Source organism: Pseudovirgaria hyperparasitica (genome assembly GCF_010093815.1).
Source record: "Pseudovirgaria hyperparasitica strain CBS 121739 unplaced genomic scaffold EJ05scaffold_11, whole genome shotgun sequence".
NCBI lineage: Eukaryota > Fungi > Ascomycota > Dothideomycetes > Acrospermales > Acrospermaceae > Pseudovirgaria > Pseudovirgaria hyperparasitica.
Genome location: NW_022985559.1, coordinates 1,252,858 through 1,267,973, shown reverse-complemented (window position 1 = coordinate 1,267,973; position 15,116 = coordinate 1,252,858). Strand labels below are relative to the sequence as shown.

The 15,116-nt window shown below is 50.8% G+C and overlaps 2 protein-coding genes across 2 annotated transcripts; one reads left to right on the top strand and one right to left on the bottom strand.

The window, feature by feature from the left end:
• Positions 1 to 3,582: 3,582 nt before the first annotated feature.
• EJ05DRAFT_487552 (uncharacterized protein) lies at positions 3,583 to 4,197 on the bottom strand (the record flags this gene model as incomplete). Its single annotated transcript, XM_033745625.1, has 3 exons — positions 3,583 to 3,888; positions 3,934 to 3,995; positions 4,089 to 4,197. The coding sequence occupies 3 exons, from the start codon at positions 4,195 to 4,197 to the stop codon at positions 3,583 to 3,585; spliced, it is 477 nt and encodes a 158-aa protein (XP_033599138.1).
• A 2,764-nt stretch (positions 4,198 to 6,961) lies between these two features.
• EJ05DRAFT_487551 (uncharacterized protein) lies at positions 6,962 to 8,517 on the top strand (the record flags this gene model as incomplete). The annotated part of the gene is made up of 2 exons (XM_033745624.1): positions 6,962 to 7,145; positions 7,250 to 8,517. 2 exons carry the CDS (start codon positions 6,962 to 6,964, stop codon positions 8,515 to 8,517), a joined length of 1,452 nt encoding a protein of 483 aa, XP_033599137.1.
• Between the last annotated feature and the right edge of the window lie 6,599 nt (positions 8,518 to 15,116).

Below are 15,116 nucleotides of genomic sequence, written 5' to 3'. Positions count from 1 at the left end.
GTTGCGCGGGACACCAGGCACCACCCCACATATGACGGTGGTGGAGCTTGCGTTCATGCCAAGACTTTCACGTCAATGGACCATTGCTAAATTTCCATAACATTACATATGTTTCTAAAACTTAATGATGTATCAAACACTCTGATGCAGACCTGAATACATCCACGCCTATTCAACTCATCCCGTAGTTCTTACATCAACCTCGCGCGTCGATCACGTCTACTAGAGCACAGCGTTGTCCTCTGCTTGGAGAACGAGGCCACTTCGCGAGCATATACGTCGGACTGCTTTATAGACCACCAAAGTCGTCTTCTCAATGAATGATGAATCAATAACAGCTATCGTTCCTTTTGGGCTGCCTTTGAGCCCACCACTGGTAAGAGACCATGACTCTATCATAGGACAATCACCACACCTACCTGTATTGTTCTCTTCTTGCTCCGCGCATCTGAGGAGTCAAAGAGATTCATGTCGGAGGCTCGAGGCTTCTGAACGACGCCATTGAAGCCTGAAACTGGATCATGGTAACATGCAATCATTCTGGTAGGCCACTATGTAGCCTCTTTACAGTTAAAGTCCCTCTACTTCCTACGTATTGAGATAAAGTTTGTACCCAGCGACAGATCTTCGCACGTTAGAGCAGCAGAAACGTAATTCAGAGGTTATGTCTGCCATGTAAAGTACCGCTGTCAGCTGAAGCAACTGGACATGCTCGGGTGGGTGGACTGGTGAGAATTCGTTGCTAGGGCTCTCTCAGTGCAGATTAGCTGTCTCTCTGGCTGTGGAGTGGTTTACTTGTGTGAAATATGCTTGCAGGAGGTATTCTGATACACGGAGCACATATGACTGACCTCTATATCCCTAGATGACTAGCGGTTCATCTTAGACATAGGAACGGTGTAGGTTATATTTGCTGACGGGACGTTCAGGGCGATCATCATGAATGTGCTAATAGGCGTTCTTGTTCCACGGGCGTGAGATCGTTGAGAGATCGTACAGACGCGGCAGTGTAGCATGGAGACTGCTTCGTGTGTTGGACAGATACACATGTGTCAGTTTCGACGGCGCATGCATGTACAGACGCTGAGACTTGTGCGAAGGTCCTCGATCCGGGGTAACTAGTGCCTGGATGAGCAACGATAGACTCCAAGTACCGTCGCCGGTCGATTCTCCTGGCTGGTGCAAGGCGAGTATACTCTTGCGTGACACGGTGGCTCGAAGCTACGTGCCCTCGAGGCTATCATCTCGCTCTGGATCCGAGAGTCGGGGAAGCGGTCCAGCCGTGGTACATTGTGATACGGCTGCCGTGAGACCTCCTTAGGATGCAGCGTAGATTGCCAGTGCATGATGTCTGTACTTTTCTGAAATCATTTTCCATTCTGCCCTGGTTCGATATATATGGCAGGTAGATCCGCGGTTTAGTCGCAGGCTGAGTTGATTGGTCGCCCATCTTTTAGATGGCGCCATTTTTTCATGACCTCAGGGCAAGATAGAGCAGAAATCTGCCATTATAGCTAGCACCATCAGATAGACACCTGTGCTCCACTACTGAGAGCCATAGGTCGCATTTTCCCTTTCCATTCACTCCGGCGATCAACGGTCAATGCGGACATCACGCGAAAAATCTATACGGACCTGTTGGAGTGACGCTGTCCTAAAGATACGACTGCTAATGAATCCACCTGCATGAGCTTGATCGGCGAACCTTACTTCATCAAAGAAACGCTCGACGGATTCGATATGGTATCGGCGAGCAGAGGCTTTCGGCGATGGTACCTTCGAAGCCACTGCAACAGCTATAGCAGTTCGTACAACAATCGTGGCGTCTGACCTGTAACATCTAGCGAGCGTGAACGAGAATATTCGCTCCTCATCGTGGTTTGATTTGTTGGAAGCTGGGGCTACGAACGTGTCGTACTGTTAACGAGACTTAGACTGGGACGATGGTGTAAGTGCAGATATATGGGAAGGCGTCAACCCGTCAAAATATATGCATACACATCCATGGCTGGGAGAGAGAATTCTGGAAACACCCACCGTCGGCGGGTGCATGCATGGTTTGTGGCTCGCTGTGTGACTAATTTACCACAGCGGCTCCTGACAGGACATCCGGTCCACCAGTGCTGCACAACAGTGGATGTTGAGCTGAATTACTTGTAGAGAACTGATTCCAATTGCTGGAGTCGAATCTCTAGGACTCAAAATGGAGTCCAGCAAGCTTGAGATCAGGGACGAAGTAGCTGTTCGAATCAAGTTGTATGTTCAGTCAGATGGTCAAGTCCATTTACAGAAGGACAGCAGATGCCAACCGTGTCTAATCCTACCAAGCCCATCCATTGCAAGCTCAAGATAGGGCTGTCCCACTGTTGCAACCCATGTTGCTCAAAAGATTGACCATGGACAGATACGGGCAGGAAGAGACGGATATATACGACAATGGATGTTGTGCGCATTCGGGAAAAGCTTCCGAGACATTACTGTATGCTGTGTTAGCAACTTGTATGATGATGAGTAGTCGCGCGATTAAACGATTTGAAATGAGATGGCAGTAGACAGGGTATGCTTTGACGATCTGTAGTGCCATGTTGAGTGTGATGAAGCAATTATGTGCAGCTTTGCCATTGCAGCAAGGCGTAAAACGAATGCTGCATTTCGTGGGTCGACGTTGTTACACGCTGTAGAGCAGCGAAGCAACAAAGACAAAGCACTCACACCACCAACACATTAGTTGTGAGGATCGCATGTGATTGGCGGATGTCGCCTGTATTTTGGGCAGGAGCTACAGCCCTTAGCTCGACCCGCAGCCTTGTACGCACTGCGCAATCCGGGAAGATCGGAGGAGTAGAGGAAGGACTGTGCTTGATACGCGCATGTGCTCCAGGGCTCGATAGTAGAAGTAAGCCGACAGCATCAACAATAATCCATTAGCTGGGCACTTTGCTAGGGATGTGATGATGGTTGCCCTTCTTCATGGTACCTTTGTACCTAGCACGGGCTCAACGTCCGCAGCCAATGAATCGTGTCGGCGACTCTGTCCAGGCTTACGTCAGTTTCAGCTAACTACTTAGTGGCTACTTGTGCTCGATATATCGTTCTTCCTCCAAGTGATCCGGTGTTCTGGTTAGCCTAGTGGCTAGAGGACTAGAAAAGGCAGATGTAAACAGCATGTGCATAGTGTACATGGTAATGTTTCTCAGTCACATCGGTGCATCCGGTGGTGTCAAGACACGGAGAATGTCATTATTATACGGGCCGACTGGGATGCGCGTTGACATGACCAATGACTGATATGTAGAGCGTGTGACAGATTGGTAGATCGGTGGAGTCAAAGAACGTGAAGTGGCTTTGCACTTGGGAGGCAGCAGGGGGGGTTTGGGGGGGTACGGAGCGGGCCTGGAGATGACAGTTAGCGAACGAATCAGCGGATGAGTCTTGAATGAGATCGCAGCACTGTTCGGGCCTCGCCATACGTACGAGTCAGCTCTGGTTTGGGACACATCCTCGTCCACATCCATCTCGTGCGCAGTGCGGGCGGGAGCCACGAGGCTTTGCATGAAAGGCTTGTCCGCCATCCGCCATCCGTCATCCGCCACCAAGCGTGGAAGGGTTGCGCGATGGATGCCTTCCACGGCGACACCCGTACGTACGAGCTACGTGAGGGGTCAGAACCATCAAATCTTGCTCCTCCACCTCTTCTCTTTTTGTCTTACTTATCGACGGGATGGTGTACAGGCAAGCCGTTCGCCGCCTAGTGACGCCTGTCACGGCCACGGTGTGGCCACGGGTCGGTTTGTCATTGATGGGGGTTGTCGCGCTGCCAAGGATGGGCAAGATGTCAGTTGGTACGATATTGTAGTTTTCGTAACTCGGTAGGGAGGGCGCGAGGCGCTATCGATGGAAGAGGAGAGACAAGCGTCGTCTTTTCAAGCTGACAAGGAAACGTTGCGGAGCGTTTCCCACATGCGCAAGATTCGGAGCATAGATGGTAAATGCTCCTTATGGCCTTGTAATAGCAGGATCGTTTTTGGTTTTAGCAAGCAAAACGACCTCATCTCAGGCGAGCGGACCACGGCTCTTCGTCCACTTACGGAGGAGGCTCAGCCAGAAGGCCCGAAACGGTCTGTACCAGTCTCTGCAGCGCTCAAGAGACCTCAGGCCGGCGAGCGCCACGACAGCGGGAGATATCATGGAGGCCATTCCGACAGCGTTGTAAGGACGAAGACGGAATTGAACGGTAGAAGTCTAATTAGCGATTGATTAGATTAGCCCAAATGACGACTGATGCTGCTACTGCTGCGGTTGTTGTGATAGCTTGTAGCTTGTTGACGAGAAGCGTGGCCGCCGTGGCTGTGAGCGTAGGTGGATATGAAAAAGATTGGGGCGTCCATGCGGTCCAAAGCTGCATAGCCCGGTGTAAACTATATACTGTTTGGGATAGATAACACACCAACAAAACACAGACATCTAATGATTGGCTGAACTACCTGGACCTCGTTTGTCTCTCTTGAAAGGAAACATGAGCATCGATCACACTCCCACGTGCAAAAACTGCGGGAGATGGGTTTGTGCCTCACTCTGCCTGCTTTATGACTGGACAGAAACCCCCCTCCCCCCCCTCCCCCCTCTCTACCTCCCTCAAGGATCAGGTAGCGAACGTCTCTAATCAGTGCCTTTTCACATCATTCATGAATACCGCTTAATATACTCTCTACACACAACTACCTTACAAGCCTGACCTTCCACGGTTCATTCAGCTAGCCTAGGCGGAGAGGGGGAGGGGGCTCTTTGATCACCAAGGGCTGGCTGCAGCTGTCTCTCTCTCCTGGCTCGCACGCGCACCCGCCGAGACGCACGCTCGTTATTCTCCTTCGCTGCCTTTTCCTAACTTGCCTCTAACTCACTACAATTCCTCTAATACCTGAACCTGAACCTCATTTGATCATCCCAGCTTCATCTTCTTCCTCTCGCTGTCGACTCTGTCTTTCTATTACTACTTCCTCACACTTATCACTCTCATACACGCTTCGCTCTGCAGCCAGCTCTGTGACATCTCCCATCTCCACTATCCTTCCTTCTCCTGCTGGACCAGAACTGCTTCTCGCACAGTTACACTCATCGTTGTGTCATCCAATCGTTCGTCGCCAGTCTCCACTGATTCGGCGCTCGTCCTTTCATCTCATACATTGCACCCGCCGACTGTTTCCGTCGCTGGAAACAATTCTTTTTTTTTTTTGGTTCAAAGCTGCGAGCCTGCGCGCATTCGTCGTCCTTGTATCGCACGCAACCGTGGAGCTCCGGATCCGTTCTGCAAGGTCCCTCGAACACCCTGCGGCTTACCTGCCTGTGTCGCTCGTTGTCTATCGACGCCCGCTCATTCTGATTTGTCTCGGGTCCACGTTGCCTAGGTCTCTAGCCTACGCTCGTCGACCGTGGGTAATTAATTAGCAGCCTGACCTCTGGATCCGAATCCGTTGCGCAACGTCAGCCTCCACTTTAATTCCACGCGTTGGATGATTTGAAGTAGACGCACCTTTTGGCTTTCGTGCGTGCGTTCACGCTGATCGGTCCCAACCTGACAGTCATTGCTGGTCCTTTTAAGAGCCGACATCTCCCCGCCTGACGGACGACTCTAGACTCTGGAACCTTGGCAATAACGCGTCTCACATAAAAAAAAATCACGACTTCCACACGACAACTCTCTGTTCCTTCCTCAACACGAGCGAGTACCTTCCTGCTTTGTCAGAAGAGCCGCACATCTCAACGTTTCTCGAGTTCCCTTTCCGGCTACATCTTGTTCCAATCTCACGCTTTCCCAGCGCAGCACGCGATCCCACTTGGAATTAGACAGCGGGAATCGGATACAGTAGCCGCAGCCACCAATCAGATCGCCGACCGGTAGGTAGCCCAGGCTCTCGGAAGCATCGCACGCAATACAACTGTATCCATAGCGGTGGAAGTGGACTTTCCAACGACATCGTACAAGTAACAAGAGGCAGAAGAGCCAAGCTCAGGTCACGTAACACGCCAGACTCGATTGCGGCCAGAAGCAGCGTGATTTGCAGTGGCACGAGCGTTCTTGGGCTTCGATCGCACGGATCTGCGGAGGCTTGGCAGAGCGACAGCAACCTAGCTGAGTCTATACCGTAAACCGCACAGGAAGGGAGGGGCCCTTATTGTTATCGTGCACAGGACACACACGCACACACACTCACACCTAGGCACGGGTACGGGTACAGGTACAGGTGCGCACCGTCGCATTGCATTATTATTTGCAGTGTTCGCGCCAACACGCATCCCTACCCTACTACTACTTACTCTACCTGACTGATCCTAGTCCTTTTAGGGCCTTTTGGGCAGAGTGGAGTGAGAAGAGTGTTTGGTTTTTGGGTAGTAATTAGTGACTGAGTGCAAGGGAAGTGTGTTGGAGCTTTCTACCTCCCTAGACGGTTAACGCCTTTGTGCCTTTGTGTACCTTGTGTCTTGTGCCTCCCACGGACGACGGGCACCATACACAGACACACACACAGACACACATACTTGACAGGTAAGCTACTGCTGCTCCTTCCTTCCTTGGCTGTTTTTCTTCCCCACGAGCTTGCTTTGAGCCTGGAGCTTAAGGTTGAAGCTTTGAGCTTTTGAGCTTTGAGCCTTTACCTAAGCTTTCATCCTCCTCCACTTGCCCGTCCTCTTTCGCTTCATCGTTCACGCCCGCCAAAACATCTCTCTCTCCCCGTGTCTGGTCGCCGATTGATCACTTTCCTCAACATTTTGGCTCCCGCTGCCATGTACTCTTCTTTCATACTGACCATGTCCTAGTACTATTCTTGCTTCCTATTCTTCTTCTTCTTATTCTTCCAGTTGCAACACATACTGCACCTCTTCCACCTACCCACACACGTACACCACTGCTATATACAGTCATCTACAACCTTCTTCGCATCTACCACAACACCTCCGCACCATGGACAACGGACGCCACCAGACAGCGGCCCAGTTGCAGCATCCGCAACAATCGCTTCCTTCCATCTCGGCTCTGACAAGTGGACTACCACCAAATGATCAAAACAATGCGGCTCTCCATCATCGCAATGTCTCCGAGGTACGAGACTCCGGCAATTGGTCTTTATCGCAAGGCGCTAGCAAGCGTAAGTTCTCCATCTCCATTCGCCTCACTATCTTCACACCACTGTCACCAACATCTTGTCGGTGATGAAAAGTCTTTCCTCAATCTTGCTAACGATGCCGCTAGACTCATCAGTCGTTTCAACGAGTGCGGGACTCAATATCCAGACCATTCTGAATGCTGAGGACTCGCCTGCTCGTAACTCGATGCCAGAGACGCCATCGTCTGCACGTTACCCTTCTGGTCCTCCCAATGGATTGCCTCTTCTCAGTCAAGGATTCGAAAATCGCAACAGTACCATCTCCAATGAGATACCGTCTTCTCACCTGGAATCTCGCCGTAGCAGTGTAGATAGTCGCGTCAATCATGGAATGAACCACCTCGCAATCAGTCCTTCGTCGCCATACGAAAGCCAGAACGCTTCACGGGTCTCTTTGGTCTCGAACCTGCAGCAACAGCGTGGTGTTCCTCAAGATCCGCGCCAGAATGTAATGTCGCCACTATCACCCCTAGGACCTCGAGCCAACGGCACACCTCGTAGCAATGCCGCACCACGTCGTGCTCCTGTCATCGGCCCAATACCTCGTGGCGTCTCTGGCGCACCCGATCCAACAGCGCAGGCACCGACCAAAGGTTTCGCCTGGGCCTTTCCAGATGTCGCCGACATTGACGAACGACGGGCCTCGAGTAGCTCTAGCGAACACAGACTATCACGTCAAAATAGCTTTGCCGCATCCGTAAACAGCAGTGTCTACACGCATGACTCAAGCATGCCCGTCGGACAGAAGCGGTTTGACGACGATATTGGCACGACTCACCATCATTCCATGCAACATCGATCCGTGATCAGTCTACAGCCCGACCATGGTGCAAGCCCCCAGAGCGGTAACTACTCACGCACCCCCGAATTGCGTGTCAGCCACAAGATGGCGGAAAGAAAACGCAGGAGTGAGATGAAAGGACTGTTCGATGAGCTCAACGGCATTCTCCCAAACTCTCCGGGAAGCAAATCAAGCAAATGGGAAATCCTGACCAAATCAATCGAATACATCAGAAGTCTCCAGCGATCACAAGACCTGATACGCGAGCAAAATGCTCGGCTGCGGCCTGATGCAGAGTATGCTCATCAGATGCGGTCAGAGAACGAAGCGCTGAAAAGCGAACTAGCGACGCTGTGGCAAGCCGTCCGCCGAGCAGATCCAAATAACCCTCACATCTATGGACAAATGACGAGTGCGCTCGCACAGCAGCAGTCGCATGGTCCAGCTGGTGGAGCGCTACCGCCGATAGCAGCACCGCCTCAAGCTCATGCTAATGCACACTGGGGTCCACCACCACCAAGCGCGATGCAAGGCGTAGAGTTTGCAAACAGCCGCGCCTACGAGCACCGGTAGGAGTGGAATCAGTTTCCTCTCGTATCCTTTTTGTATAGTATTGGTACTGCAGCTTCGATCTTCGCAGCCTCTGCATTTTTATCGACCACTTTTTGGGGCATAGTTTGTTACCTTTTATATTCTGCGACCATATTCTCACAACCGGTCTCTACGAGTCACTCTTGAGCCATGGAACTTGAGGACATGAGGCTGGGCATCTTCTAGGGCTGATGAGCATGACCGGGAAGTAGGAGTAAAAACCACGACATTGACAATGGCAACGTCCATTGCGAACGGCGCATCGTTTGTTTGTTTTCATTGCGATGGATCGGAGCTCACGGCCACTGGAGCAGCCTTGCAGGGACGACCGATTTCGAGAGTCAATCATTTTCCTTGAGTTATATAACTACTACTGGGCCCTGGTTCGGGACTAGACACATGGATGAATGTGTGCAAAGATACCACGAGCTGGATGGGTCAGATGGCGGTACATATGTTTTTGCGGGCTTTTCAAAAGTCGGGGTTGCTAAGAAGTAGTACCTTGGCATGGGCAGCTGTAGCGATTGAGCTCAGAGCCCGGAGATAGATGGTTCGCAAGGAATTCCAATTACACAAAGATGTTTTGACTTTTTGGTGTGCAAACTTTTTGCAGAAATGTGACGAGGTGGGCGCCAAGGCCTACTGAAGAGTCAGTCACCTACCTGAGATGTGGAGCCAAGGGGAGGCTCAGGTGCGGGCAGTCACTCTTAGCCGCCCGGGAACTACTGGACCTAGCCTGGACCTACTAGCCTAGACCTACGCACGGTACAGTACAGCACAGCACAGTACGGTACAATACAGTACAGTAGAAAGTAGAGTAATGGTAGCCAAGCTACACGCACGCGTGCCAACAACGTGGCTATGGATTGAGAGCGAGCTAATTACACTGACTGACTGTACAGTAATTAATTAATTAACAAAAGAATTTTGACTTTCCTCCTTAAAAACGTTCCCTTGCATATCTCAATCTTTTGAAATAATACTTTCCGTGATTTCATGCTGGGAGGAAGAAGAGACAGTATGATAGCTGTTCGTTGTCTCTCTTTCTCTCTTGGTCTTGGTCTTGTCCTGTCTGTCTTGGTCTGGTCTACCTAGTGTACATACCTCACAGGCTCCCAGGCTCCCAGGCTCCCAGGCTCCCAGGCTCCCAGGGTGGGGCGTGTACCTACCTACCTACCCTAACTAACTAACCGACAAGCCCCCGGCTCGCTTCGGCGTTGACGACATCGCTGGCTTTAGGTCGTAGTACAATCAATACCTAACACTAATTAGTAGGTATCGATTTGGTTTGGTTTGGTTGGTCGGTTGCTCTTCGATCTCTACTCCCGTCTGTCCTCTGCGCAGGATCTCAACTCGCTGACGACAAGGCACCAAGGCTGCCTACCACACTGACACACAACATGTACAGTCAGCAGCACATACACACATACACACACTGTACATGTCGCTCGATGACATTTTTTGGGCAAAAGTGCATGGTTTTACGGCCGTACCACGTTTTGTGGCTGAGGATTTCGTGGAATCCTGGCGGGAAGGTTTGAGAGAGGGGGGGAGGGGGGGTTAAGTGCTTGGAGGTGGGATTTCTCTTGGGGTTAGGGGGGGGGTAGGTAGATTGTGTGATTACTGCTGATGTAAGATTTGAAATTGTGGGTTGGGGTGTGCTATGTAGGTGTAATCTATTAGTGCTTGTAGTCTCTCAATGTGTCGCCTAATGCTTTGATGCCTGATGCCTGCCTGATGCCTGCCTGATGTCTAATGCTGGCCTGATGCCTGATGCTTGTTTTCTGTAGACGGGGCCGGGTCTAGTAATTAATTAACCGGGGTGATTGATTAGCTGGGTATATGTATCTCAATCACATCTTTGTAATCTTGCAATCTTTGCAATCTTGCAATCTCTGTCTGTCTGTCTGTCTTTCATTTTAGATCCCTGTTTGGTCTTGGACTGAAAGGGGAAAGAGAATGGACAGATGGAGGCAATGCGTAGTAGCATACAGACAGATATACACTGCTGCGCAAGACGACACAGTACAGCGTCATGTTTTGACTATCACACACGGCACATAATTAGCACATCTTAAGATTTCATCAGGCCTGACTGGAGTGACTGGACTGAACTGAATCGAATTGACTGCACCGGGAATCGTCCATCCATCCATCCATCCATCCATCCATCCTTTCGTTCGTTCAAGGAAAACCCCTCCTCCAACCCGCTCTCTAAAATCCCTCCGAGCCGCCCGGTGTTTTGTTTTGTTTCGTTTCGTTTCATCAATTATAGGTTATATGTCATCGTGTCTATGTCATCGCATCGCATCGTGTCTATGTATGTATGTATGTATGTATGTATGTATATATGTATGTAGGAGCACCACCTAGCTACCCATGCGTACACTCCATCCTGCTCGTACAGTCATGTATGTATGTCTGTACTATGGATCCATCCACATCCAGGCACTGCATCGGCGTCCGCGCGCCATGCCCACGCGCAGACCTCATGGCTAGCCCGCTGGCTAGCTATGATCCATTCATTCATTCATTCCCATCCATGGCACCACTATCCATCACAGCATAACACAGCGCGGCACGGCACGGTATAAGGGAGGACCCTGACCCTGACCCTGGTTTCCTCGCTGCTCTGTCTCTGCCCGTGTTTCCCGCCCCGAGAGAACTCCGCTTCGGAGAGATAAACGGGGGGTTGGAGTTCAGTTCAGTTCGGTTCAGTTCAGTCCAGTTCAGTCCAGTTCAGTCCGCTTAATTCAGGAAGCTATATGACATCCTCCGCTACTGGCAGCTTCCTACGATGCCGCGGAGGTGCGACCGTGGGAAGGGTGCTGGAACTCCCGGTGCCTGGTGCCGGTGATGTCGACCTCGGAGCAGGGAGGAAAGGAGTGCGTGCGGCTGCTCCGAAAGGGGGGTTTATGGTATGGATACATCCATTGGACAGACAGACAGACAGACAGACTTGCCAAACGCTGGTTCGGCGTGGCCTAGCTAGCCAGCCAGCTAGCCCTGGCGAGCGGGTGCTGGGATGGGGTGAGTTGTGTGATGGGATGGGGCTCTTGGAGATGTGAAACTCTAAAACTCGTTGATTGCGGGAGTCAAAAGGCTTGTTCGAGTCATAGCTTGGGCTGTTTGTCTGTTGGCATGACACGGCTGCATCCAGCTACTAACGTCTGCGTCGGGACGGACTTTTATATGCTTAAGCTCAGCACTCATACCACGCACCTGCGTCTGCGTCTGTAGGTAGGTATCCATCTACATGTCCCATCTGCATGCGCACGAGGACGGAAGAAAAACGCCGATCGTATGGATGTTGCTAGTTACCTTGACTGCTACGTACACTCCATACAGGGTCTTGACGTGCCATCTACATCCATACCCGTTACTATATTACGTCTCTCTCTGAGCTCTCTGTGCATGGTGTCCCGAATTCGCGGTTCCTGTCTGATTAGACTCGCGCTCTGGCATACTCGCATGAATACTCGACTCCCTGATTTCTCATTGTGGACTGCTGGAATGAATGACTGCATGGCCCTTCCTTACGTGCAGTTCTGGTGCATGCCTACATGTCTACATATATCTACATACCTATCCAACAGCTTACTTACTACATGACAATCACACCTTAGCGTCCCTTGCACTGTTTGTAAAGTCGCTACCTTACAAGTCTACCATTCCGCGGGGAGTGTGACGCGGCCGACTCCCCGATCGACTCTCCGTGCGCATCTCCGATATATAGTACACACATACACATACAGCAGCATATCCATACATGCATACCCGCTCGTGTATGAGACATGGTTCATATCAATATACTCCTCCTACTCTTACCCCTACTCCTACTTCCAGCTTTAATAATGAATCCTCGTGGCTATTCTAACTACTCGCCAAACCTCGCCATCCCAGCCCCAGCCCCATCTCCAATCCTGTAATCTACGCTCGAGCTCAGTCTTGGTGTTACTCACTCACTCACTCACTCCATCAATCAACCAAGCAACCTACAGGTAGGTAAATCCCCAAGTAGTCGCGGTTCCTTAGGGAAGCTGGGTGGGCGCATATTGCATCCATCCATCCATCCATCCATCCATCCATCCATCCATCCATCCATCCATCCATACCTACGTACAGTAATGCATGCAAGCACGCACTACAGACGCCGATCGCGGGCTTTTGCAGCGGCCGCGGGTTGTGGATATGGATACTTCTATGTGTGGGTTTAGTTAGGAGGGGCTCATCCGCGGTCTGGACTTGGGAGAGGGAGGGGTGTGGGATGTGGGGATGTGTATGTGGGGGTGGGTATATTCCAGCATGACGGCGTACACACAGTAATGTGTCGTTCTGGTCTAGATAGACGGGAATCGTATACGAAATACCACGCACGCACTGCCAACATCTCCTGCACAGCCGTATTCATTGTCCTCGAACCATCCGTCCATTCATTCATTCATCTACATATCCATCGCTGACCGTGGACCGTTATGCCGTTCGCACGAACGATTAGCGCTACGCTGTGCGTTGGTACGGCTTAGTACGGCTTAGTACTGTACAGTACTGTACTTGTACATACTCCCCACACCACCCATCTCCGGCGGATGCATACAGTATGTGCGTGCGTGCGTGCGTGCGTGACACTTGTGGCTGTTGCCGACTGGACTGACGACATGTGGCGTGGTTTGTGTAGGGGCTTCTTTTCGATTGGCTTGGGTTTGACGCCACGGAGGTGTTATGCGTGTGTTTAGGGAGTGGGTGCTGGTTGGGATGGGATGGGTGTGTATGGATGGACCTTGGATGAGCTGAGTGTATGGTCCCGTGTGCTATGTTGATTGCGTTGGATGGGTGTTGAGTGCGTGGATGGACATGCTAGATGGTGAGTCTGTGTAGAGATGGAACGGTATCAGGTAACGAGATATCAAAGTCCATACATCTATACCACGTCTGCACATACTGCACCTCCTACCTTCAAGCCATACAGACAAACCCTTCGCATCTGCCGACCTACACAGCACACAATCATCACCACCACCACCGCACGTCCGTGATGCACTACATCACCACCATACAACATATTCTCCATCGCCGGTTTCCGTCGAGTGGATATGACAGACCACGTCTAGAGCACAGAGCGACGCCAGACAGACCATTATTTTCCTGTTTGTTGTGAGATACGTCGAACACACGCACATTAAATTTGTCCCTGGCCTCCAGAGTACACAGTGTTGTGTTCTGTGGTGAAGGCGAACGAACTGGCTGCAGGGAAGGTGGATATTTAAAGGACAGGTAGGCGAACAGCAGATGTGCCGGGTAAGAGGGAGGAGACAGTTGTCTGGGTAGTTACAGGTGATTCTTGAGGTCGGTGAGTGGCATGTGGATACGTGTGCTTAGGGTATAAGTATTGAGCGCCTCTGATACTTCTTCTTACTTTCATTGCATATTTCTTTCTTTCTGCTCTTTGCTACAAATGGCGTAACATTAGTGATGATATCCACCAAAGCTCTAGTTCCATGCTCTGGTGCATCTCTGGTGCCATGACTGGTGTCGTGCTTCTGCCACACGATCACAAAATGCGGTCCGTGGCCGACGAGTTGCACAGTGAGTGATGATGATCTTCATCATGAGATTTTCACCAGCAGTTGAATATCTGCATCCGAAGCGTCACTACGAGGAGAGGATGATGATGAGACTCAGCACTGGGCACAATACAGCCAGTTACAGAACCAAAATGCCAGCTCTGTTGCCGCGAAATATAGCGAACCTAGGAGCGCGAACGCATATTCTCTTTCTGTGTGTCTTACAAACAGTGCTGCTGCTTAGGTTGAGGTGGATGTGTATATCAGAAACGGCCAAGAAGCTGCACTAGATGATATGTATGTCGTCGGCATGTCAACAACTTTTGTGAAACAAGTCAGCACGTAGGATGCACTTCCGCCCCAGTGTACCCATCAGAATGTCATTCTGTAACAGACACACTCTCTGCCTCCTTCATTGGCCCAGCACTCGCATGCATCCAGGCTTCCCCATAATTCCAATCCCACGAAATAACCAAAAAATTAAATTGTTTTGCTGAGATGACCTTCGCCGTGCATAAAATTGGGGACGATAGTCGCTCCTTATAACGACTTCCTGATGCCAAGCACCTGCAGTCTTGCGACATTAGTAATCGACGCGACAGAGTGGAAGCCAGAGATCAGACTCCCTGTCTGAATACTTCCATGTCTTGCTCAAGAGCTCATTCATTATCACAGGCTGCACGAAACCCCTCTCTCTGACTGGGGTGTGGTGTGACATACCAGGCCATTCATCACACCAACCTAGATAATCGCTCACTAGCTCACTTCTCGCATCGATCGTCTCTCCCGATGCTCCATGGCATGGTAAACAGATACAGATGTGGATCACGCAGCAATTATCATTCTCCGCCGAGCTGTCCATAGGTCATCCTATGGCATAAGTCGTCCCATGGAAAGATCGAATTGAAGATACTTCCATCCATTCCATTTTTCAGATAGTCTATCAAGAAGACCTCTAATTCCTCCCACAAGTTCTTGGAGCCCTAAGATCTCGTCTTGACGCCCTAAGATCTCGTC